Source organism: Procambarus clarkii, chromosome 16 (assembly GCF_040958095.1).
Source record: "Procambarus clarkii isolate CNS0578487 chromosome 16, FALCON_Pclarkii_2.0, whole genome shotgun sequence".
NCBI classification, from domain to species: Eukaryota; Metazoa; Arthropoda; class Malacostraca; order Decapoda; family Cambaridae; genus Procambarus; species Procambarus clarkii.
In genome coordinates, this window is record NC_091165.1 from 12,009,344 (window position 1) to 12,033,399 (window position 24,056).

Below are 24,056 nucleotides of genomic sequence, written 5' to 3' on the forward strand. Positions count from 1 at the left end.
AGCAAGACTTTGGTTGCTTCCTGGGACCCCTAGCCATGGTCCCACCCACGTCATTGCTAATATGCTAGGCTATGAGCAACTTTGTGCCTTAGTGTTCCTTGACCATAATCATTATTTTAATAATAGTATCTTAAAAGCATTTAGCATGTTATACCCATGGAACTAACACAGGGCAATGATGTTTACAGGAAGTAAAGGACACACGTATCCAGAGTGCTCAAGTCTTCACTAGTCACAGGGAGACTGGTGTAGCCATTTTGAGTAAATCGAACCGCATTTTCATGGTTAATAATATATATGAACCTAAAACCAGAAAATATCCAGATATCCCTGGTAAGTAGGATGGCATTGCCATTTTTCTTATACTGTAAGATATTCATGATTTCTCATTCATGATTAGGTTAATTCTCTTGTATGTCCATTAGATTTGTAATGCTATTCTATATTGAAGTGCTTGAAATCTATACTAAATGCAGGTACAGTACTTGTCATCAGGATATCAATCATTTTTATTTTTTTGATACGTAACCGAGATTAACATTTTCATCTCGATACTATGTAATTTCCTAAGCTTTAAAAATAATTTGCAAATATGATTTGATACATTTTCCTTCCTACCATTAAGTATTGGTTCACTTTTTGTTGCTACTTAGCTATGACCACTTGCTTTTTCACTTGTACAGTTGGTACTCGATATTCTCCTAAACACATTATTTTCCCATGGTTCATTTTACCTAAGCCCTTTTGTTTGTTACTGAACTCTGAACCATTTCTTACAAATCCCACAAGCTTTTTAACAGTTAATTCTTCTTCAGTTTCTCTAGTATTGTACAGTAATTCTTAAGACTTGCAAATAACTTAATTTTGCATTTGCATTGCTCTATAGCCAGGTTGTTATATTCTCCTTCAAGTCCTATTGTGACTCATGCTCTGCATCCAGATCATAAGCCAAGCATTTATCATAATCTGTTCTATTACCTTGTTTTTGTTTTCTTCGGTGCTGTATCTCCCACACACTTGCCTATCACCTATTTCTCTAATTTGTGAAATCTGTATGCATTTTTTACATTTTAACAGCCTTAATTTTTAATATGCACTATCTCAAATTGTACTCTACCTCTTCATTAAACCAAACGAAACTACTACTACCATCATTTTGTTTATTTGCTTATCACATACCTCTGCTGGTTTCACCATGCAGTATTTATTTTGAGATCTTATCAAATATTTTAGTTTTCACTCCCAGCTTCAACTCACTATGTATATTCCTCAAAGTTATATAAATATATATGTAAATATATGTAAAGACAGAGTCTTCAGTAGCAGACAAAAACCAATTGTATACTGCTGTTATGTAGATGACATGTTCATCACAGTAAAAGACTCAGACGAACTAATTGATCTAAAAGGCCATCTAGGGAGAGTCAGTACTCTGATTTACACATGAAAATAGTGAAAATAAGTCTGCCATTCTTGGATGTACTTAATAACAAAAACAGGAACCTCTTTAAGCACCAGCTTATATACTAAGCCTACCCAACATAGGATTATGCCTGAACGGTAAAAGTGAGTGCCCCCAAAGATACAAAGCCAGTGTTCTCAATGCTTATATTAGTTGAGCACTTACCCACTGCTCCGAATGGAGCAACGTGAGTAGAGAGTTTGAAAGAATAACACAGGTATTGGTGAACAACGGATATAGCAACACGGAAATAAACGCTGCTATAAGAAGACACTTGGACCGATGGTATAATCCTGAACCTAGAACAGAAACCACAATACCTCCAATAAAATTATATTACAAATCAAACATGCACAGTGAACATAAAAAAGAAGAAAGAATAATGAAAGAAATAATCCGTAAAGGAGTAAAAAGCATTACTCCTAACCAAAACATAGACCTGATCATATTCTACAAAACCAAGAAGACTACCGACCTCCTTATCAAAAACAGCCCGAAGCCGACGGAGAACCCTTTACAGCAGTCAAACGTTGTATAAATGTACACCTGCCCCCATGAAGGATGTAACCTTCAATCTAAGTACATAGGTATGACGTCAACAAAGCTGACGAGGCGTTTGACCTGTCATCTTCAATCCGGTGCCCTCAGAAATCACATGAGACAAGCCCATGACATCACCCTAACAAGAGAAATGTTGAATAAAAACACTTGTATAATAGACACAAAACCCAAGATGTAAGAAGATTACAAATTCTTGAAGCAATCCACATAAAAGTAGAACAACCTACCATAAATACTCAAATTATGGAACTATTCACTCTACCCACCATGAGTTTTTTCTTGTTTTTCTTCACTGTTGAGGGTAATTGAAATATCAATTCTCCAAAATTCATTCGTATTTTTGGGCTGACGCCTAGAAGCGTTTCGTAAGGGCTTCTTACATTCTCAGACTTGTTTTCACTTAACACTACACTTATGATACACTTGATACACTGTGTATAATATATTTAACCTACATCTTGCTTTTTATATTCATGTTGGGTGAGGTGACACAAAAGTTTTGGGTGAGGTTTTGGGTAAACTATTGGGTGAGGTGGATACAAAAGAATGAAAGTAACTGCAAATGGCCTATTGGCCCATACGAGGTCTTGAAGTGGGTAGAATGTAGTTATGCGTTAATTGGCTGTTGATTGCTGGTGTTGACTTTTTGATATGTAGTGCCTCGCTGATGTCAAGTCTCCTGCTATCGCTGTATCTATTGATGATTTCTGTGCAGCCTTTGACAAATGTGACCATGGTGTTATTGCACATAAAATGCGTTCAAAAGGAATTACCGGAAAAATAGGCAGATGGATCTACAATTTTCTGACTAACAGAACCCAATGTGTAATAGTCAACAAAATAAAATCCGGACCATCAACTGTAAAGAGCTCAGTCCCCCAAGGTACTGTGCTTGCTCCAGTACTTTTTCTCATCCTCATATCAGACATAGACAAGGATACAACCTATAGAACTGTATCATCCTTTGCAGATGACACTAGGATTTTTGAGTAGACAACATAGAGGACACGGCAAACCTCCAATCAGATGTAAATCAGGTCTTTCTATGGGCTACAGAAAATAACATGGTGTTCAACCCTCAAACTGCTAGGGGGCCCAAATGGAATTCACACCCACAGGGGCAACAAAAAAAAAAAATCCAAAAAATTCTTTCGTCTTATAGAAGTGTTCATTTTTGTTCCCTGATCATGGAAAAAATAACAAAAAAAATCGTAGGTGGCATATTTTAGCCGCAATAGGGTAGGGAAGTGTGGCAAAAAAGGGGCGTTGGCAGAGCCTTCGCCAGACGAGGTCTACTCCGCCCGAGCTGTCAGACGGCAGTTGCCACAAATATATTATTACCTAATTATTTCAATGTCTCTGATTGATTTTTTCTTAGTTTTTTTGCAGTAATATTATTCCATACAGTGAATTGTGGTATATTTATATTATAAAATGTGTGAACCATCGCTGTACTCAAAATTATGGTGTGCATATTAGTGATTTAATTATGTTCATAAAACAATAAACAAATAGTTTTGCTGTTGTTACACTATATACACAGGTTATATATAAGTATTTGCATGTTTTGTACACCATAACGAACTACTAAGTTGGTCTTGCGAGTCAAAAAGCAACGAGGAGTGACCGCCAAACACCAGCGAGCCACTCACTGCCACTCCCTCCCTCAACACCACCTCACTCACCCTCATTCACCTCCCACAATACTCTTTCTGTATTTATTCACTATACACAGACGTTATATATACAGTGGAACCTCCATTAACGAGTGGCTCTATAAACGAGTTTTTTCCAGTAACGAGCAAGCCACTCGCAGCAAATTTGTCTCTATTGACGAGCTCGCCTCTATTAACGAGCAAAACCACATGGTGCTTCCTAGCATCTCGCGGGTTCTCGCAAATTCTCGGACGCCTCCGACGCCAGTGTTGTTGTTGTATCGCACACGACAAGCATCCCTCTGGATTTATTTGAGCTTTTCTTTGGGTTTTTAGTGGTTTTGCGACTACAATTTGTAACACATGATGTATCCAAAGAAGCTGCTTGCTAAAGATAGTGTTGTCAAGAGGAAGAAAGACACAATTACTGTGGATTTAAAGAAGGAAATTATAGCAAAGCATGAGTGTGGTGTCTGTGTGATTGATCTCACCAGGGAGTATGGCAGGTCCTCATCAACAATTTACACCATTAGTAAGGGAATGAGGAGGTAAGGGAGGATGCTGCCTCTTCCACCGAGATCAGGGAAGTGTTTGGAATGTTTGAAAAGGTGAACGCATTCTTGGAAAAGCTGCCCTGATAAAGCAGTGACAACCCGGTGTGTGAAAATGTTTAATTAATTTATCACTTTGTGATAACACTTTATGAAAGTGTTATCACTTTCACAGGTATATGTCGCTTGAACGTGACACACTTTTTTCTCTTGAATGCACCCAAACACCGCGCTCAAGCGTCATTTGAGCAAATATTTCTATAAAATCCAATTCTTATCCGATCGACTTGGAGATTGTATACATGTTTGCATGAAATTTCCGTTTTCTTTAATAACCACATTGCCTATTTGAGAAAACGGCATTGTATTGTATCTTCGTGGTAAGACTATTATATTTTTGACACGAGTGTAATCGACGTAGTTTTTTTATTTGGAGCTGGTCTAACGCATCCTTGTGTGACATTTGAAATGAAATTTGGGTGAAATTCCCAAGAAGAGAGAGTCCACCTGACTCAAAGGTGGATTCTCTTTCCACACCATAACCCCTCTCCTCCTTCCCACCTCCCCCATCGTCTCCCTCAAGCCAGCAACTACTCTTCATAAGGTAAAGTAAATATTAAAACACTACAACAAAACATTTATATTTACATGTGCAGTATTATATTTACATAAAAGAAGTCATACAAGTATGGATGTTTTTGGGAGTGGAATGGATTAAATTTATTTCCTTTATTTTAAATGGGGAAATTTGTTTCTTAAGACGAGTTTTCCAGGTAACGAGCTCAGTGCCAGAACGGATTAAACTTGTTAATAGAGGTTCCACTGTACATATTTACATGTTTTGTTCACCATAACTGTACATCTAAGCTTGTATGGTGAGTAAAGGCCATAAGACGTAGCTACTCGCACATTCAGCTGATCGGCGGCCGCCCTCAAGGCCAGACGCACTAATATTTGTCATCCAACAATATTGTTTGTGGTGTTATTGTGCTATATACACACATTATATATAAGTATCTACCTGTTTTATTCACCATACCTGAACAAATAAGCTGGTATGGTGCCCAAAGATCATAGTGGCTATCAGTAAACAACATGCCAAGTCGTGCAGACGACGCTCCTCCCTCACCAAAATGGCGACTCCCAACCTACTCCTCTCGCTGTTATCTCACACTATACACACGTTATATATAAGTATTTACATTTGTGTTACCCTTATCGAACCACTAAGCTGGTATGGTGAGTGCAGTCAATAAATAGTGGCCACACACAGTCAGAAAACGACGCCACAACCCTCCCTCCCACAGCCTTACTCCTCTCTCCATGGAGTACAGCGCTAAATATCACCACAATCCTGCTATTATCAGAATCCTGGTCAGTTTTATCACAGTCAGGGGGCTTCAGTAATACTATCACTGCTAAATAATAGCAGTATCATTTATATTATGATATTTGTAGGCGATGCTGTGGTCACAAGCTGAACAGCGGTGCTGTGAGCTCGTGCTGCGTGCGCCAGCCTTCGTGGCTTGCTCAATACTGACGCTGTAACACCCAAGAATGTTGGCCTGGATTTTTTTCTAGGTGGCATCTGGCAACTATCGGTCGTGGCTGTACTATAGCTGCCCCTATCCCAGGCGGGGCGTTTAAATTATAGCGCTAGACACGAAATCATATATAAATGATGTGCGCGGTTTCGATTTTGTCACTGATATCATTTATATATGATATGCGCTGTTTGAGGGTTAACGAAGATAAGTTTCAGCTCATGCGCTACGGAAAAAATGAAAATATAAAAACGAAAACCACGTACAAAACTCGGTCAAATCATAACATAGAACGGAAAGGCAGTGTAAAGGAGTTGGATGTACTGATGTCGGAAGACCTTACATTTAAAGAACACAATAAAGTAGCCGTCACAACTGCAAGAAAAAGGACAGGTTGGATAACAAGAACCTTTCACACGAGAGATGCTATACCGATAATGATACTTTTCAAGACGCTAGTGCTCTCTAGAGTGGAATACTGCTGCACAATGACAGCCCCTTTCAAAGCTGGAGAAATTGCTGACCTGGAGAGCATGCAGAGATCCTTTACTGCTAGAATCCACTCGGTAAAACATCTAAACTATTGGGACCGACTAAAGCGCCTAAACCTGTACAGTATTCTCTTGAGCGCAGGCGGGAGAGATACATAATAATTTACACATGGAAAATAATTGAGGGGCTGGTCCCAAACCTGCGCACAAGACCAGAAGGCATGGCAGGATGTGCAGAATACCCCCGTTGAAGAGCAGAGGTGCAACAGGTACTCTGAGAGAGAACTTCATCATCAGAGGCCCAAGACTGTTCAACACGCTTCCACTACACATAAGGGGCATAACTGGCCGACCCCTCACAGTGTTCAAGAGAGAACTTGACAACATTCCAAAGGATACTTGATCAACCAGGCTATGACTCATACGTCAGGTTGCGAGCAGCCGCGTCCAACAGCCTAGTTGACCAGTCCAGCAACGAGGAGGCCTGGTCGACGACCAGGCCGCAGGGTCGCTGAGCCCCGGGAATCACCTCGGGTAACCTCAAGGTAGGTAAGGCAAGGTGTTTTGTTAAGATTTCTGGTGATGGTCTGGTTGTGAGAAGAGATAATATGTTCCTTGATGTAGCCCTGTTGTTTATGCATTGTTGTTAATCGCCTGGAAAGTGACGTTGTTGTTGTCTTGCCTATATACTGAGTTCTTTGGGGCTTAGTCCCCAAGTGGGCATTTGAAGGCATTGACGATGTTGGTTTCCTTCATGGCGTTCTGTTTGGTGTCTGGGGAGTTTTTCACGAGTAGGCTGGCTGTTTGTAATATGTGTGTGTTTGTACAAAATGAAATCTTCAGAGAACCAGACACAGTAAGAATTCCAGAGAACAACATAGAGCGAATAGAGGTGTCTAGAGATGAAGTGGAAAATATGCTAAAGGAGCTCAGTAAGAACAAAGCAGTTGGCCCAGATGGAGTTTCACCATGGGTTCTGAGAGAATGTGCATCTGAGCTCAGCATTCCAATTCACCTGATATTTCAGGCATCCCTGTGTACAGGAGTCGTAGCAGATGTGTGGAAACAGGCTAACATAGTTCCAGTCTACAAAAGTGGCAGCAGGGAAGACCCCCTCAATTATAGACCTGTATCATTGACAAGTGTAATAGTGAAAGTATTGGAAAACTAATAAAAACTAAATGGGTAGAACACCTGAGAGAAATGATATAATATCTGACAGACAGTATGGTTTTCGATCTGGAAGATCCTTTGTATCGAATTTACTCAGTTTCCATGATCGAGCCAGAGATTTTACAGGCAAGAGATGGTTGGGTTGACTGCATCTATCTGAACCTAAAAAAAGGCTTTCGACAGAGTTCCACATAAGAGGTTGTTCTGGAAACTGGAAAAATATTGGAGGAGTGACAGGTAAACTTGGATGAAAAATTTTCTGACTGATAGAAAGATGCAGTATCCACTCAATTTAACGGCCTCTTTTATACCGATCTGCCGGTAATAACGACCGGTTTGGGAGACCGATATCTGGAGCCTCATATACTGGTCTGGCGGTCGATATAACCATAGGTCAGAATCGGCTTTGTTTTGGTATCAGCGGCCCTCACATGGCAACAGGCCACCGACCTCCAAGGCATTGAGTTAAGGATGGGAGGCAGTAATTGATGGGGGGGGGGGGGGGGAGAGACATGGAGGGGGAGAGGCAGGGAGAGTGATGGTGGTGGTGGTGAGGGAGAGTGATGGTGGTGGTGAAGGAGAGTGATGGTGGTGGTGAAGGAGAGTGATGGTGGTGGTGAAGGAGAGTGATGGTGGTGGTGGTGAGGGAGAGCGATGGTGGTGGTGGTGGTGGTGAGGGGGAGTGATGGTGGTGGTGGTGAGGGAGAGTGATGGTGGTGGTGGTGAGGGAGAGTGATGGTGGTGGTGGTGAGGGAGAGTGATGGTGGTGGTGGTTAGGGAGAGTGATGGTGGTGGTGGTTAGGGAGAGTGATGGTGGTGGTGGTTAGGGAGAGTGATGGTGGTGGTGGTTAGGGAGAGTGATGGTGGTGGTGGTTAGGGAGAGTGATGGTGGTGGTGGTTAGGGAGAGTGATGGTGGTGGTGGTGAGGGAGAGTGATGGTGGTGGTGGTGAGGGAGAGTGATGGTGGTGGTGGTGAGGGAGAGTGATGGTGGTGGTGGTGAGGGAGAGAGATGGTGGTGGTGGTGGTGAGGGAGAGAGATGGTGGTGGTGGTGGTGAGGGAGAGAGATGGTGGTGGTGGTGGTGAGGGAGAGAGATGGTGGTGGTGGTGGTGGTGGCGAGGAAGAGAGATGGTGGTGGTGGTGGTGGTGAGGAAGAGAGATGGTGGTGGTGGTGAGGAAGAGAGATGGTGGTGGTGGTGGTGGTGAGGAAGAGAGATGGTGGTGGTGGTGAGGAAGAGAGATGGTGGTGGTGGTGAGGAAGAGAGATGGTGGTGGTGGTGAGGAAGAGAGATGGTGGTGGTGGTGAGGAAGAGAGATGGTGGTGGTGGTGAGGAAGAGAGATGGTGGTGGTGGTGAGGAAGAGAGATGGTGGTGGTGGTGAGGAAGAGAGATGGTGGTGGTGGTGAGGAAGAGAGATGGTGGTGGTGGTGAGGAAGAGAGATGGTGGTGGTGGTGGTGGTGAGGAAGAGATGGTGGTGGTGGTGAGGAAGAGAGATGGTGGTGGTGGTGAGGAAGAGAGATGGTGGTGGTGGTGAGGAAGAGAGATGGTGGTGGTGGTGAGGAAGAGAGATGGTGGTGGTGGTGAGGAAGAGAGATGGTGGTGGTGGTGAGGAAGAGAGATGGTGGTGGTGGTGAGGAAGAGAGATGGTGGTGGTGGTGAGGAAGAGAGATGGTGGTGGTGGTGAGGAAGAGAGATGGTGGTGGTGGTGAGGAAGAGAGATGGTGGTGGTGGTGAGGAAGAGAGATGGTGGTGGTGGTGAGAAGAGAGATGGTGGTGGTGGTGAGGAAGAGAGATGGTGGTGGTGGTGGTGAGGGAGTGTGATGGTGGTGGTGGTGGTGAGGAAGAGAGATGGTGGTGGTGGTGGTGGTGGTGAGGGAGTGTGATGGTGGTGGTGGTGGTGAGGAAGAGAGATGGTGGTGGTGAGGGAGTGTGATGGTGGTGGTGGTTAGGGAGAGTGATGGTGGTGGTGGTTAGGGAGAGTGATGGTGGTGGTGGTTAGGGAGAGTGATGGTGGTGGTGGTTAGGGAGAGTGATGGTGGTGGTGGTTAGGGAGAGTGATGGTGGTGGTGGTTAGGGAGAGTGATGGTGGTGGTGGTTAGGGAGAGTGATGGTGGTGGTGGTGAGGGAGAGTGATGGTGGTGGTGGTGAGGGAGAGTGATGGTGGTGGTGGGTGAGGGAGAGAGATGGTGGTGGTGGTGGTGAGGGAGAGAGATGGTGGTGGTGGTGGTGAGGGAGAGAGATGGTGGTGGTGGTGGTGAGGGAGAGAGATGGTGGTGGTGGTGGTGAGGGAGAGAGATGGTGGTGGTGGTGGTGGTGGCGAGGAAGAGAGATGGTGGTGGGTGGTGGTGGTGAGGAAGAGAGATGGTGGTGGTGGTGAGGAAGAGAGATGGTGGTGGTGGTGGTGGTGAGGAAGAGAGATTGGTGGTGGTGGTGAGGAAGAGAGATGGTGGTGGTGGTGAGGAAGAGAGATGGTGGTGGTGGTGAGGAAGAGAGATGGGTGGTGGTGGTGAGGAAGAGAGATGGTGGTGGTGGTGAGGAAGAGAGATGGTGGTGGTGGTGAGGAAGAGAGATGGTGGTGGTGGTGAGGAAGAGAGATGGTGGTGGTGGTGAGGAAGAGAGATGGTGGTGGTGGTGGTGGTGAGGAAGAGATGGTGGTGGTGGTGAGGAAGAGAGATGGTGGTGGTGGTGAGGAAGAGAGATGGTGGGTGGTGGTGAGGAAGAGAGATGGTGGTGGTGGTGAGGAAGAGAGATGGTGGTGGTGGTGAGGAAGAGAGTGGTGGTGGTGGTGAGGAAGAGAGATTGGTGGTGGTGGTGAGGAAAGAGAGATGGTGGTGGTGGTGAGGAAGAGAGATGGTGGTGGTGGTGAGAGGGAAGAGAGATGGTGGTGGTGGTGAGGAAGAGAGATGGTGGTGGTGGTGAGGAAGAGAGATGGTGGTGGTGGTGAGGAAGAGAGATGGTGGTGGTGGTGAGGAAGAGAGATGGTGGTGGTGGTGAGGAAGAGAGATGGTGGTGGTGGTGAGGACGAGAGATGGTGGTGGTGGGGGTGAGGAAGAGAGATGGTGGTGGTGGTGGTGAGGGAGTGTGATGGTGGTGGTGGTGGTGAGGAAGAGAGCTGGTGGTGGTGGTGGTGGTGGTGAGGGAGTGTGATGGTGGTGGTGGTGGTGAGGAAGAGAGATGGTGGTGGTGAGGGAGTGTGATGGTGGTGGTGGTGGTGAGGAAGAGAGATGGTGGTGGTGGTGAGAGGCTTGTTTGCATTTGTGTTGCTCACGTGGCCCCACAAAGTGCAGTGATTTGATGAAATAACTATGCCCAAGATTACCACCAAGTACCATCGGGACGGTGAAATAGTTTCGGCTAAAATCGTCTTTTGTACGGTCACGGATGGTCAAGTGGTTAACCCTTGTGTTACTCAGGGCTAATTAGTATTTGTCACCCACAGGTGCATACAAAAAAAAAATTTTCTTCTAAACCTGTTAATTTGTGTTCTCTGATCGTGGGAAAAATAATAAAAAAACCGTAAGTGGCATATATTGCCCGGTATAGGGCGGGAAAGTCTGGCAAAAACAGGCGCCGACTCGGCATGCGTCCGAGACGGTCTGTTGCTGTCAGGCAGGAGTGGCCACAAAGCAATAATTACCTAATTATGTCAATGTCTCTGATTGATTTTTTGTAGTTTTTTGTTGTAATACTATTCAATAGTGTGTAGTGTGATATATTTATAATAAAATGAGTGAATCATCGCTGTACTCAAAATTATGGTGTGCATATTGTTGATTCAATTATGTTCATCAGTGAACAAATACTTTGTTGGTATTACACTATAAACACAGGTTATATATAAGTATCTGCATATTTGTTCACCATAACGAACCACTAAGTTGGTATTATGAGTCAAAAAGCAACGAGGATTGACCGCCACACACCAGCCAGCCACTCACTCCCTCAACACCTCACTCACCCACATTCTCCTCCCACCATACTGTTTTTTGCTTTTATTCACTATATACAGACGTGATATATAAGTATCTACATTCGTATTCACCATAACAAACCACTAAGTTGGTATGCTGTGGCAGTGGCAGCCCGCCACTGGCTGCCACTTCCTCCCTCTCTCAACTCACCTGACTCACCCACATTCTCCTCCCACAATACTGCTTTTGCTTTTATTCACTATATACAGACATTATATATAAGTATCTACATGTTTTGTTCACCACAACTGTACAACTAAGTTGATATAGTTCAGGCACTAAGAGATGTCGCTATATACAGTCAGCTGGCGGCTGCCTCCCTCACACATTCAAGGTCAGACGCACTAAAATTTCACCCCAACAATACTGTTTGTGGTGCTATTATCCTATATACAGACGTTATATATAAGTATCTACATGTTTTGTTCACCATAACTGTTCAACTAAGCCAGTATAATGCCCAAAGAGCATAGTGGCCAACCCCTACCAACATGACAAATCATGCAGATGTTACCACCCCCATCACCAAAATGGCTTCTCCCCCACACTCCTTTTGCTGTTAGTACACTGTATATACCCACTATATATAAGTATCTATATTTGTGTTCACCATAATGAACCACTAAGTTGGTATGCTGAGTGGCAGTGGCAGCCAGTGCCAGCCCACCACTGGCTGCCACTGAGGACCTCACACCCGGGAATGTGGCCCATGATTTTTTTTTTTTTTTTTTAAATGGCATCTGTTTACAAGAGCCCTGATGAAGGCGAGGTGAACCCCGTGTATCCACCGGCCGTTTAAATCTTGTGTAGTAATCCAACACGTCATATGACGTGATGCGCAATTCATAGCAAGTTACTCAACACGTCATATGACGTGTTTGCGCAGTTTAAGGGTTAATGATAATAGAAGCTTTTAACTTTGTTTAACTTTCTTGACTTTACATTAAATTGTCACATACAAAAAATGCCGCCAACATTTCATTACATTGCCAACTTCACTTGACAGTATTAAGTGCAACAGGCACAATTAGACATACGTACTGAGAAAATAATAAAACCTGTAAACAAATTACTTATTCCTATGATGTACTCTTCCATGAAGAGTTTAAAATCTTCACTGTTATATTTTGTCTTCTTTTACATAACAATTTAGGTGGTGTAGTAGAGTGCTGGTGTATAGTGAGAGAGGAACGCCATACCAATGTGTTGGTTAGCCAAGGTCGTGACCTCCTCCTGCTGAATCACATAGAGCTGCGCCCTCAGGCCTTGGTAAGTAAATTTTTTTTTTCACGATTAGGAAGATGTCTAGTATTTTTTGTGTGAATCCTCATTTATATATACTTTTGCAAGTCTTGTAACATTTGTACATAAAATCTGTTGGAGGCCAATTTAAACACCAGTTAGTAAAACTGAGGCTTGGAGCTCTAATTGTTTATAAGATGACCTTTCCAAAAGTCAGTATGTTTAACCTTTGTACACATAATGGTACTACCAGTTTATTAATATATTTATTTAAAATAGAAGCTAATTTTTTTTACACTTCTTCATGCCTGAGGTGCCATAATTGTAAATACCAGTAACTCACTCATAGCATAGGACACGTGGTTGCCTCCTGGGGCAATATCACACACCCACCTCCCCTACTCTCACAATGACCATCAGAAGGGACATACCACTACTCTGAGTAATCTCCACCAATCTATAATTCAAAATGCTGCCTATTATTGCATTGCTAAACTGTACCTAACAACCAATAGCTAGTTGCCTGCCTGACAACCACCACCACCCATCACCAAGTAGTACAACAGGAGACATCTCCCGTCACGCAGGTGCAGTTGCACCTCCACAGATCTCCAGTATCAGCTCTTGATACTGGTGATGGCTCAAAAGGGCCACCACTTACGAGCTATTTCATGCCCCTGCCACCTTTGGGTGGCTTCATCTTCCATCTTAACACATTCACACGGGAGACATCTCCCGTCATGCAGGGTGCATTCGCACCTCCACAGATCTCCAGTATCATCAATTGATACTGGTGATGGCTCAAAAGGGCCTCCACTTACGAGCTATTCATTGCCCATGCCACCTTTTGGGTGGCTTAATCTTCATCAATCAATCAATCAATCACCAAGTAGTAGCACAAGCTGGGTAAACTGTCAACTGGCTCTCTCTCCTCACTGTCTCAGTTTTATCCCAGAGACCACCACATTGCTTTGAGAAAAGGATCTCTTGTTTAAGTTATGTGACAGCTAATTCATCTTGAATGTTTGGTCTCTTGTCAGGTGCTTTATTGAACATTTCCTGTTTAATTACTCAAGTGTAGTTACAGGATGAGAGCTTTGGATGTGGTGTCATGGTGAGGTGTTTATGAGGCTTTGAACCTACTCACAGTTTTGGCACCTGTCGCTTAACTTATTCCAACCCTCTACCTCTCTGTGAAAGTGTGGTAAATGGAGAGACATCTTCCTATCATTCCTCCTATATGTTCCAATTTCCAGAACAACCTCTTATGTGGGACTGTAATTAGCCTTTTCTGGGGGGGAGCCCCTTCGGCTCCCAGGAGCTTATCCAGGCTGGTATGCTAATGTCAGGACTTTGGCAATCAGTCATGTGTATGGAGTTCTGTGGGCCTACTGAGGACCACGAGCCAGAACCTGGCCCCTTCAGAGAGGCATGGGAGGCAATGACCTATAGAAACCCCCGTGTGGTTGGAAGCATTAGGCACCCAGAAAAGTAAACGTCCCAAAACAAATCCCTATTCTGGTGAAAATGGCTACCAAGAGCCAAACAAGTGGATAGAACTCCCCAAAAAGAAAACGAGCAAATAAGCAGTGACGTCACACATTGCTACGGCGTTGTCTGCGCAGCTCCCCCATCCCTGGGAGGGGGAAGGGGGAGCCCCAGACCCCCGCCCGGCTATCCACCCTTCAGTTCTGAGGCTGATGCTATAGGCAACGGTCGTGTGCTCTGGCTCCAGTGGGTTGTTTTCAGCACTGTACCTAGTGTGTGGTGGCTCTTCTAGGTGGTGCGTGAGCCGGGAGTGATTCTCCAATACCGGGCTGCATGTGCCCAGTGTTTCTTTCCCTAGGTGCACTGTAAGTTACTGCCTTGGGCTTGGGGTTACCTTCCCCAAGTTCCTTGGATTCTGCCTCTGCTAGGCTATTTACTGCTTGGTTTTCGGCCACCCTTTGTGTGCTGGGGTGTTCTGTTTCCTTTGTTCGCCTTTTGGGGGGGGGGGCAGTTTTGCACTGGCTGTGGCGCAGGGTACTGCGCAGGTTGTTTCACCAATCATAGCGGCCGGCTCTGTTCCGCCTGGGTACGCTGTCCTCTTGCAGGGTTTCCTGTTCTTTTTGTTATCTGCCTGGTGGTGGGTCTGCCTTGATTTTTCCCCCCCCCCCCCCTCTCCATACATGTTTTTGGGAGTCGGCCCCTCCCCCGGGATCGGTTCCGTGTCCCTTGGAAACCGTCGGGCCCGTCCTGGTCGTTTCTCCACCCCTTTTTCTTGGGACAGGCCTTCACTGTCATGTTTCCCTCTTCTCGGGGTTCTGCATGACTTTTGGTTTCGAGTGCAACTTTGGCATTCTGTTCCTTCGTGCTTCACGCTTGCTTCCTTATGTTCTAGAAGGATCGGGAAGGTTTTGCTTCTTCCCAGTATTATTTGGAATGTCTGTCGTCTTCCGGTCCTTTATGGGGCTTGTTGGTCCTTCTCCGAGCATCTCGGTTTTCGGTCCTGTTTCATTCTTTCATGTTTGTTTCTTCTCTCCGTGCACTGTCCTGCACTGCACAGGGTTGCCAGATTGGGCTCCTTGTAGCCCAAATGGGAAGCTGTGCTATGTTTATTTTCGGTCCTTAATGCTCTTTTTCTTTCTAGTCACATTTATGGTTTCTTTCTTCAGCTCGCGACTTCTAGCAACCTTCATTTGGCATCCCTGCTGCTCATGCGCCGTGGTTGTTTGTTTTGATATGGGTGGTGTGCACGTGTGCTGGAGTTCTGCGTTCTTTTTCTCTTGGGTGCTTTGCCTCTCGCTCCTCTCAATTATCCAGTCCGTGCCCAGTAGCACCTGGGGGGTGTTCTGGATTGCTGCTATGGGGAGGACGCTGGGTTTTTCCTGCGTATGGGTGTGGGGCTCCTCCTTCGCCTCCTACCCTACTCTTCTGCATTTGCGGCTCTGCCTTCCACTGACGGTCCTTCCAAAATCTTCTCGGCTACTCTGTCGTTACACGTTCGTGCCTACGTTCTACATGTGAGTTTGTGGTCTGGCATCTCTTTCTGCCAGGCGCTGGTTTGTGGTTTTTGGATACAAATATAAGAAAAATCAGAACACAGGTGCCTGCAGCAGGCCTCTTGGGCCATACGAGGCTGCTCCTGTTTATACCCATCCAGTCCCACTCTTATGCATGTCCAACCCATGCTTGAGTCCAGCTAGGGACCCCACCTCCACCAGGTTACAAGGTACAATGGTAAGGGTATATGTTATGGGGTAAGTGTTACTGTCAGGATGTTCTGAGGTGCCATTTTGCTGCAGTTTTCATACTGTGGATGCGTGTTGGGAATTGGTTTGTGGTGTTTTGTTTGGCCCTTCCGTGCTTCTTCCTGGTGCCTTCCTTGTTCATCTGGGTTCATGGTTGCAAGGGGGGTCACAGCCTCGTTTTTCATGGTCTTATTCTGGGTCACTCATTCCTTTCCTGTCTTGCAGTGCCTGGCTTCGCCCTTCCATGTACATTGGATTCTCTGTACAATACTTACCTAGTACTTGTGTTGTTGGCGTTGGCAACACACATGTCCAGCGGTTCTGTGTGGTGTTGGTTGTGTCCCTTTCATTCCCGTTTGCTACTTGCTTTCTTCGTTCCTCATCTTCCTTCTACGCTCTTGTCCCTGGCCGCTGGTGCTGGTCTTTTCTTCTGGTCTTTTTCTTGTGTTTTCTGTTTTCCTCATTTTATCCTACACATGGTTGTGTTTTGTTTGTGCCTTTTGGCTCTCCTATTGCCAGGTTTGGGTTCCATCTCCTTCTTTGCCGGCTTGGGTTTCCAGCTCTGCTGGCTCCGTGGTCGCTCCCGAGATCTTCCCGCAGCTCCACCTCTTCCTAGGCTCGATAGGCCATGGCGGGGCTTGTTTGGTTCTGCCTCGAGTCTCTCACTTTCTGTTGGTGGTCGGGTGGCTTTGTTGATGGGTGTCCCACCTACGTGCTGCTTCTTGGCGGCAGTGTGAGGTTTTTTGGCGTTCCTTCCTTTTCCTTCTGTCCCTTTTTAGGTAGCTGCGTTTGTTGGCGTGGTCTTGTCCTTCTCTTGTGGAGGTTTGGGGCCGTCTTCTTGCCCCATACTGTTGACTTGTATCATGTGGTGCTGGCGAAACCGCTTCAGCTTGCTTTCGGTATTGATGTTATGTCTGCTGTTTCACAAGCTGTCTCATGCGTCGTTTGACCTCCGTCCTGCTCATGTGCCGCCTGAGCTGTCCTGGTCATTGGACAGAGTGCTCTCTCTTCTTTCTTCTCCATTGTTTGTTGTGGCCCCTTCGGTTCAGTATTCTTTTTGAGGACTGGGAGGCTCTTTTCTGTTGGCATTGGCCTCTAGGGGTCGGGTCGGTGAGCTTCATGTTCTCCCTCCGGCGCAGGGGGTTTTCTGCTCCTTCGGTCGGTGGCGGTAGGTTTGTTCGTCTGCAGCCGTCTTCTACTTTTCTGGCAAAGAATGAGATTGTGCTTTCCGGAGGGGTTCTTCGGTTGTTGATGCTTGGCTGGTCGGGCCGGGGGTATATCAGTGTTTTGTGTCCGGTTGCGGTCCTCTACCGTTATTTGCACGCCACAGCCTCTGTGTCCGGGGCACGCTTTGGGTTAATCCGGTTTCTCTTCTTCCCTGTTCGTGGGTTTGGGTCTCCCAGGTCTTCCGCAAGGTTGTTAAGGCAAGCCAGCCTGCGGTCTATCTCCGTGCCCATGAAGTTTCCTAGTTCGCTGCTCTTGCTGCAGTTTTTGGAAACATGTCCTGGGCTGGACATTTTGGGCGCGGGGATTTTGGCGGCGTTCAAACAGGGTCCTGGCTGCGTGTTATTTTGTGAACATTCCTGAGCCTAGTCGGGCCTGTGTTGCTTTGGGTCGGCGGTTGCAGCCAGTTGTCTCGGCTTTGAGTTGAGGAGGTGAGCGGCGGACCGCCTCCAGGGTAAGTCGTTTTACTTTTCCTCTGTGGATATTTAGCTCCGGGGAGCTGAAGGTCCTCCCCCCAGAAAACCAGCGTTGAATGTAATGAAACGTCATTTTCTGGGTGAGACCCGGAGGCTCCCTGGCAGCCCTCCCTCCTCCGGTCGGTGTGTTTTTGCGTGTTTTAACATCCAGCCTCAGAACTGAAGGGTGGATAGCCAGGTGGTGGTCTGGGGCTCCCCCCCTTCCCCTCCCTGGGAGGGGGGGGGAGCTGTGCAGACAGCGGCGCCGCGACGTGACGTCATGCTCGTTTTGCTCGTTTCTTTTTGGGGAGTTCTATCCACTTGTTCGGCTTTTGGTATCAATTTTCACCAGATAGGGGTTTTGTTTTGGGATGCTTACCTCTCTGGGTGCCTGACTCGGTCGATGGCAGACATAGAATGCTTCCAACCACACGGGGGGTTTCTATAGGCCATTGCTTCCCATGCCTCTCTGAGGGGGCCAGGTTCTGGCTCGAGGTCCCCGGTATGGCCCATAGAACTCCATACACATGACTGATGCCAAAGTCTGACAATAGCATATCAGCCTGGATAAGCTCCGGGGAGCCTCCGGGTTCACACCCAGAAAATGGTGTTTCATTACAGTCAACGCTGGTTTTTTTATGTACAGATAATTGTATTCAACCCAATCATCCCTTTCATGCAAAATCTCTCTCATATAAATTAAGTAAATTTGTTTCACAGAATCTTCCTATTTGAAGGCCATACTGTCTGTTAGTATATCATTTTTCTCCAGGTGTTCTACCCATTTGGTTTTAATAATTTTTTCAAGTGTTTTTAGCTACCACGCTTGTCAACAATACAGGACTATAAGTCTTCTCTACCAACATTTTTGTAGATTGGAACTATGTTTTCCATTTTCCATAGCTACTAATATTCCTGCACACAGATGTCTGAAAAATAATTTTTTGTGGAATGCTCAGCTCAGATGTGCATTCTCTCAGAACCCAAGGTGAAACGTCATCTTGACCAACTGTTTTGTTTACACGTAGCTCCTTGAGTTTTTTTTTCTCACTTCATCTTGAGATACCTCGTTGTACTCTATGATGTTTTCTGAATTTGGCATTGCATAAGGTTTTAGTGGAATGAAAAACCAGCTCATTTTTCACAAACTCGCTTTGGAACTGTTCATTTAGTTAATTTAGTGTTTCACACATTTCATTTTCATTTTCTCTGACAATGGTCCCCCATTTTGAACCCTCTGGATTTTATCCTTTATTTGCAATTTTGTTTTTACTGAATTTATAGAATAGGCCTGGTTTTTTTTACTTTTGTCTGCTATCCCTTTTCAAAATTTCTTTCTGCCCCACTTCTCACTGTTGAGTAGTTGTTTCTTGCTTGTTTGTACTGCTGATATGTTTGAGCATTTGGCCTCTTCCTATAATGATTCCATATTTGGTCATTTTGTTATCTCGTTCTCTCACAATTTGTTGAACCAATTCTATTTTCTAGTTCTACATCTTGGTATAAATCTTGTTGTACATTCATCATATATATCTCACTATTTGGCATACATCTTGTTTCCTGGTCCAACAACAATTCTTCCCAATCAGATTCATTAAAGAACTTAAGTTCCCCATAGTGTCCTCTCTTGAAATAGTTTTCCATTATTTCCCTTTCTCCAATCTCTTATAGAATATAACTTACTGCACCTCTTTTTTTCTCAATTTTTTTTTTCCTCTTCTGCTGCTCTGCCCACCCTAGGTGGTATCTCCTTTTCCAAATAGCCAAACATTATTATAGTCATTTTATCTACAATGTTCTGTGCTGATTTACTGCTGGTAAGCAGTTCTTTCCTAATTGCCTGTCTGATGTCAGTTCTTGACTGTACATTTCTATTTTTGACTTCCAAACATGCATGTTTCTTTCATTTCCTCTTTGCACTTTTCCAAGTCTTTGATAACCACTATTTGAGTTACCCACAAATTTTATCATATAAAATCCTTGCCTAATTCTGTATAGATTATCTTGGTTCTTGTTTACTTTCTTAAAATATGTTCTCCATTTTCCATGTCTCATTCTTTTTCACTAGTTTCTTTATTTGTCCTTCCTCTCTCCTTACTTTATCTGTAAAGCTGGCAACTTCCTGTTCTTTCTGCAAAATGCTTCCTAGTAAAAGGAAGTTTACTTCTAAGTAAAGTTTTACTTCTAAGTAAATTTTACTTCTAAGGTCTTCATTTTCTTTCTCTAATATTGGAAGTTTTCCTTTATGACTATTTAGCAGATCCTCAACCTTCACTAACCTACCCATAAAACTTTCATTCCCTATTTCTTCCTCAGTGAAGCCCTTGAAATTTTTCTCCTGACAGTTCAGTACCCGGTCGGCCGAGCAGACAGCACATTGGACTTGTGATCCTGTGGTCCCGGGTTCGATCCCGGGCGCCGGCGAGAAACAATGGGCACAGTTTTTCACCATATGCTCCTGTTACCTAGCAGTAAAATAGGTACCTGGGTGTTAGTCAGCTGTCACGGGCTGCTTCCTGGGAGTGGAGGCCTGGTCGAGGACCAGGCTGCGGGGAGACTAAAAGCCCCGAAATCATCTCAAGATAACCTCAAGATAACCCTCACAGTGGCCAGTTTGTTTCCAATTCTCATCTGCTTCTGTGTGATAGACCTTGCTTATATATTTTCTCAAATTTGTGTATTTTTTCAATGATTTTCACTCTGCAACTTCTATAATTGATCTTGGTATGATTATGATAACTGGGGACACACTTGTGAACCTCTCCTTTACACTACCACCTAGCTAATGATCAGTTAATTCTTCAGCTCACTGCGACCTTTGTGAGTGCTTAGCACCATGTTATTGGACTAGTGCATCTTCTTGATTTTCAGGCATTGATCATCTTGCAGATTCACATTATCAGTTTCAGATGTTCCCGCTGTAAGGGGCAAGTGTGACCCCATTTGATATTGAGGTCAACTGATTCATACCTAAACTATCATGCTTAGATAATACTCAAAAGTTGTAAATTAGCTACACTTCATAAAAATAATTTATTACATAGTTATGGTGTTGTATCGTACAGTACCCGGAATGGAATGAGGCTGGTGGCTGCATTGTGGAAATGGCCGTGTCTACAAATTCTCGTCACATTGCCCTGCTGTCTGACTGTGGCAAGTTGTGGATTGGTTCTTCAGATATCCGGATTAAATATTGTGAATATGATGCCAAGAGTCAAGTTAAGCCTAAACAACTTGCATGGTGAGAATTGTTTATTTTTGTATTTTTATAACTATTTTAGTGAAGCTTCTGATTCTTCTGTTCTGTCTTTCTCAAGTTTGTCCAATAATGTACAAGATTATTTGAATGCAGCTTGCAACATCCTAGATTAAGACATTACTCCGTATTTTCCATTCCTCTCAGTCCTAGGGGAGAATATATAACACTGCATCTGAATGCAGACGATGAGTCACAATAACGTGGCTAAAGTACGTTGACCAGACCACACACTAGAAGGTGAAGGGATGATGACGTTTCGGTCCATCCTGGACCATTCTCAAGTCGAATGACCATTCCTGGACCATTCTCATTGACTTGAGAATGGTCCAGGACGGACCGAAAGTCGTCATCCCTTCACCTACTAGTGTGTGGTCTGGTCAACACTGCATCTGAACAAATGCAGCAACCTAATTGTTTATTCACTTGAAACTAGCATTTACGAGTGGCTTAAAATATGAGCATACTTTTATGTATGTACTGTACCTATATTTTCAAAATATGCTTTTGTATTGTGCAGAACAAAGTGTGAAAGATAAACATAATTTGCTTGAAAATGACCCGAATTTATTAAGGGAATTTGTTATCTTAATTTATTGATGGTACTAGATACTAAAAACAAATTTAAATTATGAGTTATTTTAAGATTTCCCCCTTTTGGTGTGCTTGTACAGCCACAACAGAGGGGGTTGCTTCCTTCATTCCTGTCCCCAACAGTTGGAATTGTAAAAAGTTACCAATGAACAGTCTGATCATCTCAAGACCAACAACAGTTAAGCAAGGGGTTTTAGTCGAATACATATAGGGTTTAACGCAAGAGGGTTTAACCTCTTGTTCTCACAAAATAATTGCCAAAAAATGCAGCACATGTATGTATGTATACATTATCATAACCTAGTTTCTCACTTTCATTAGGTGGAAAGGCATCAGCGTGGAAAATAGCAAGCGAGTATCTAGCATAGTAAGGGTATAGATATTATATAGTAAAATACTGCATGAAAATATCTCGCGTCTATCCATTATACACAATGCAATTTAAAGCATTGCAGACAAACAAGTTCTACCATATGTTGGTAGTCATCTACAGCAGTACCCCACCACTTTATAAAACTAGACATACAGTGGTCCTCATGAATTGTCATATACATAAAGGTATGGTGTATTTATTCCCTTCATATAAGCCATTTGCTCTCATTATCCCCTACTGTATTCTTTTGACCACACTTGGTTACTGCTGCCTCATACTTAGTATCCACCACGTGACAGGGGAGTAGACAACTTTGAAAAGGACAACTATTTCATATTGAGAAAAAATACATCAAGAGGATGTAAGTGGAAGCTGGAAGAGCAAATGAGCTAAAGAGAATTGCAAAAAAAAAAGTTATTCACATTAACCACTTAACTGCGCCAACTGAGTATTCTAGGTCAGCGGGAAACTGTGCCAACCGAGAAAACTCTCTTTGATTTTTTGGTACCCATTCTAAATGTGTACGAGGTTGGTTTTTACGAAATGGACTCTTAGGATCTCCAGTGAGAAGCAACCATCTTGGAAAACATTCTCAGAATGCCCTAGGGCTGCTGGCTGGGTTAGTTTTGAGTGAGCAACCATGGGTGGCGCACACGCCTCTGGCTCCCAAACACCTGTCCGATGCGGTGTTGAAAGATGTCGGTGAAATTCAAACCTTATTGTTTGAAGAACATAAGGGTCATAATATTGGTGAAGCTAGGCACAATAAGGACCTAACACAGGTCAGATGCAAGTTATACAGCACCTAAGTGGACGATACAGCGAGCGTATCCAGTTGTAGCTCTGAGCGTCAACCCTTGCAATCCTATGCTATCTCCAATTTATTTAGATGATACATAGATGAATCATTTTCTGCGTTCAGTGATGATGCATCTGATACAAGTAGCATAGATGAACAGTGTTAGCGGCATCCATGGTGGTGTTTTCCATAAATATTTTCAAGAATACCTGAATCTCTTCCTGACTGACAGACACTCTTTGAGGCTAGCTGAATCTCTTCCTGTGTGGGACTATACAAAGCGATCTTTTCAAGACTACCTTACAAATTTATCTTTTACTATAATCTTTTCAAGACTACCTTATGCTTTACAAGCTTGGCTATATACACCCTACAAGTACTAAAGCCAAGGGTGTACGTGAGTGCGTTATTTGCAAGCACACAGAATGAAGAAACAGGAAGCGAAAATTTATCTGTACAGTACCTGGTGCACTGAGAGCGAAGTCACGCTGTGTACCATGGGCTACTTCGTTGATTATTACTCACTTCCGAAGTACTGAGTGTGTAATACAGTGTGTTGCTGTGTAAATAGTGTGTGAAACTGTACATATTGTAATTTTAGTGAATTTTTAACCCTTAAACTGTGCATGGCATATATATATGCCACGAGTAACATGTCCCACGGTGCGCATGGGGTATATATACGCCATAGGGTGCCAGGCACGATTCAAATGGCCCGCGGCTACATGGGGTTCACATTAGCTTCCTCAGGGCTCTTGTAAACAGACGCCTTTTTTTTTTTTTAAATCGTGGGCAATATTCTCAAGTGTGAGAGCCACAGTACTGTTGGAGCAACCAAGGCTGGCGCACGCAGCATGAGCGAACAGCATTGCTGTTCAGCTTGTGATCACAGCATCGCCGAAAAATGTCAAAATAAATATATAACTGCTATTATTTAGCGATGACAATATTACAGATGACTCCTGACTGTGATAAAAATAAGCAGGGTTGTGATAATAGTAGGATTGTTGTAATAATTAGCGCTGTCGGAAGAGTGATGCTGAGGGACGGAGGGAGATTGCATCGTTTACTGACTGTGTGGTCACCTGTTATTGTTTGCATTCACCATACTAGCTCAGTGGTTCTCTATGGTGAACACACTTGTAGATACTGTGCTTATATATAATGTGTGTATTAGTGTAATAACAGCAAAAGGATTATGCTGGGAGGGGACCCATTTGGGTGACGGAGGTGACGTCGTCTGCATGATTTGTCTGGCTGTGTAGAGGGTGGCCACTATGCTCTTTGGGCACTCTACAAGCTTAGGTGTACAGTTACAGTGCATACAACATGTAGATACTTATATATAATATGTGTATATTGTGTAATAACACTGCAAACAGTGTTGTTGGGGGGAAAAAGTTTAGTGCGTGTGACCTTGAATGAGTGAGGGAGCTGCCAGCTGACTGTGTATGTAGGGACGACTCTTAGTGCC

General features: G+C 44.2%; 1 protein-coding gene across 2 annotated transcripts in view; it reads left to right on the forward strand.

Moving 5' to 3' along the window:
• Positions 1–24,056, forward strand: part of Vps16A (vacuolar protein sorting 16) — a 98,844-nt gene that overhangs the window by 12,370 nt on the left and 62,418 nt on the right. For both annotated transcript variants that reach the window (XM_045745547.2, XM_069325252.1), the window contains exons 4-6: positions 189–333; positions 12,563–12,678; positions 20,626–20,801. In XM_045745547.2, coding sequence (XP_045601503.1) covers positions 189–333; positions 12,563–12,678; positions 20,626–20,801 — 437 coding nt within the window. The remainder of the gene's footprint in view (positions 1–188; positions 334–12,562; positions 12,679–20,625; positions 20,802–24,056) is intronic.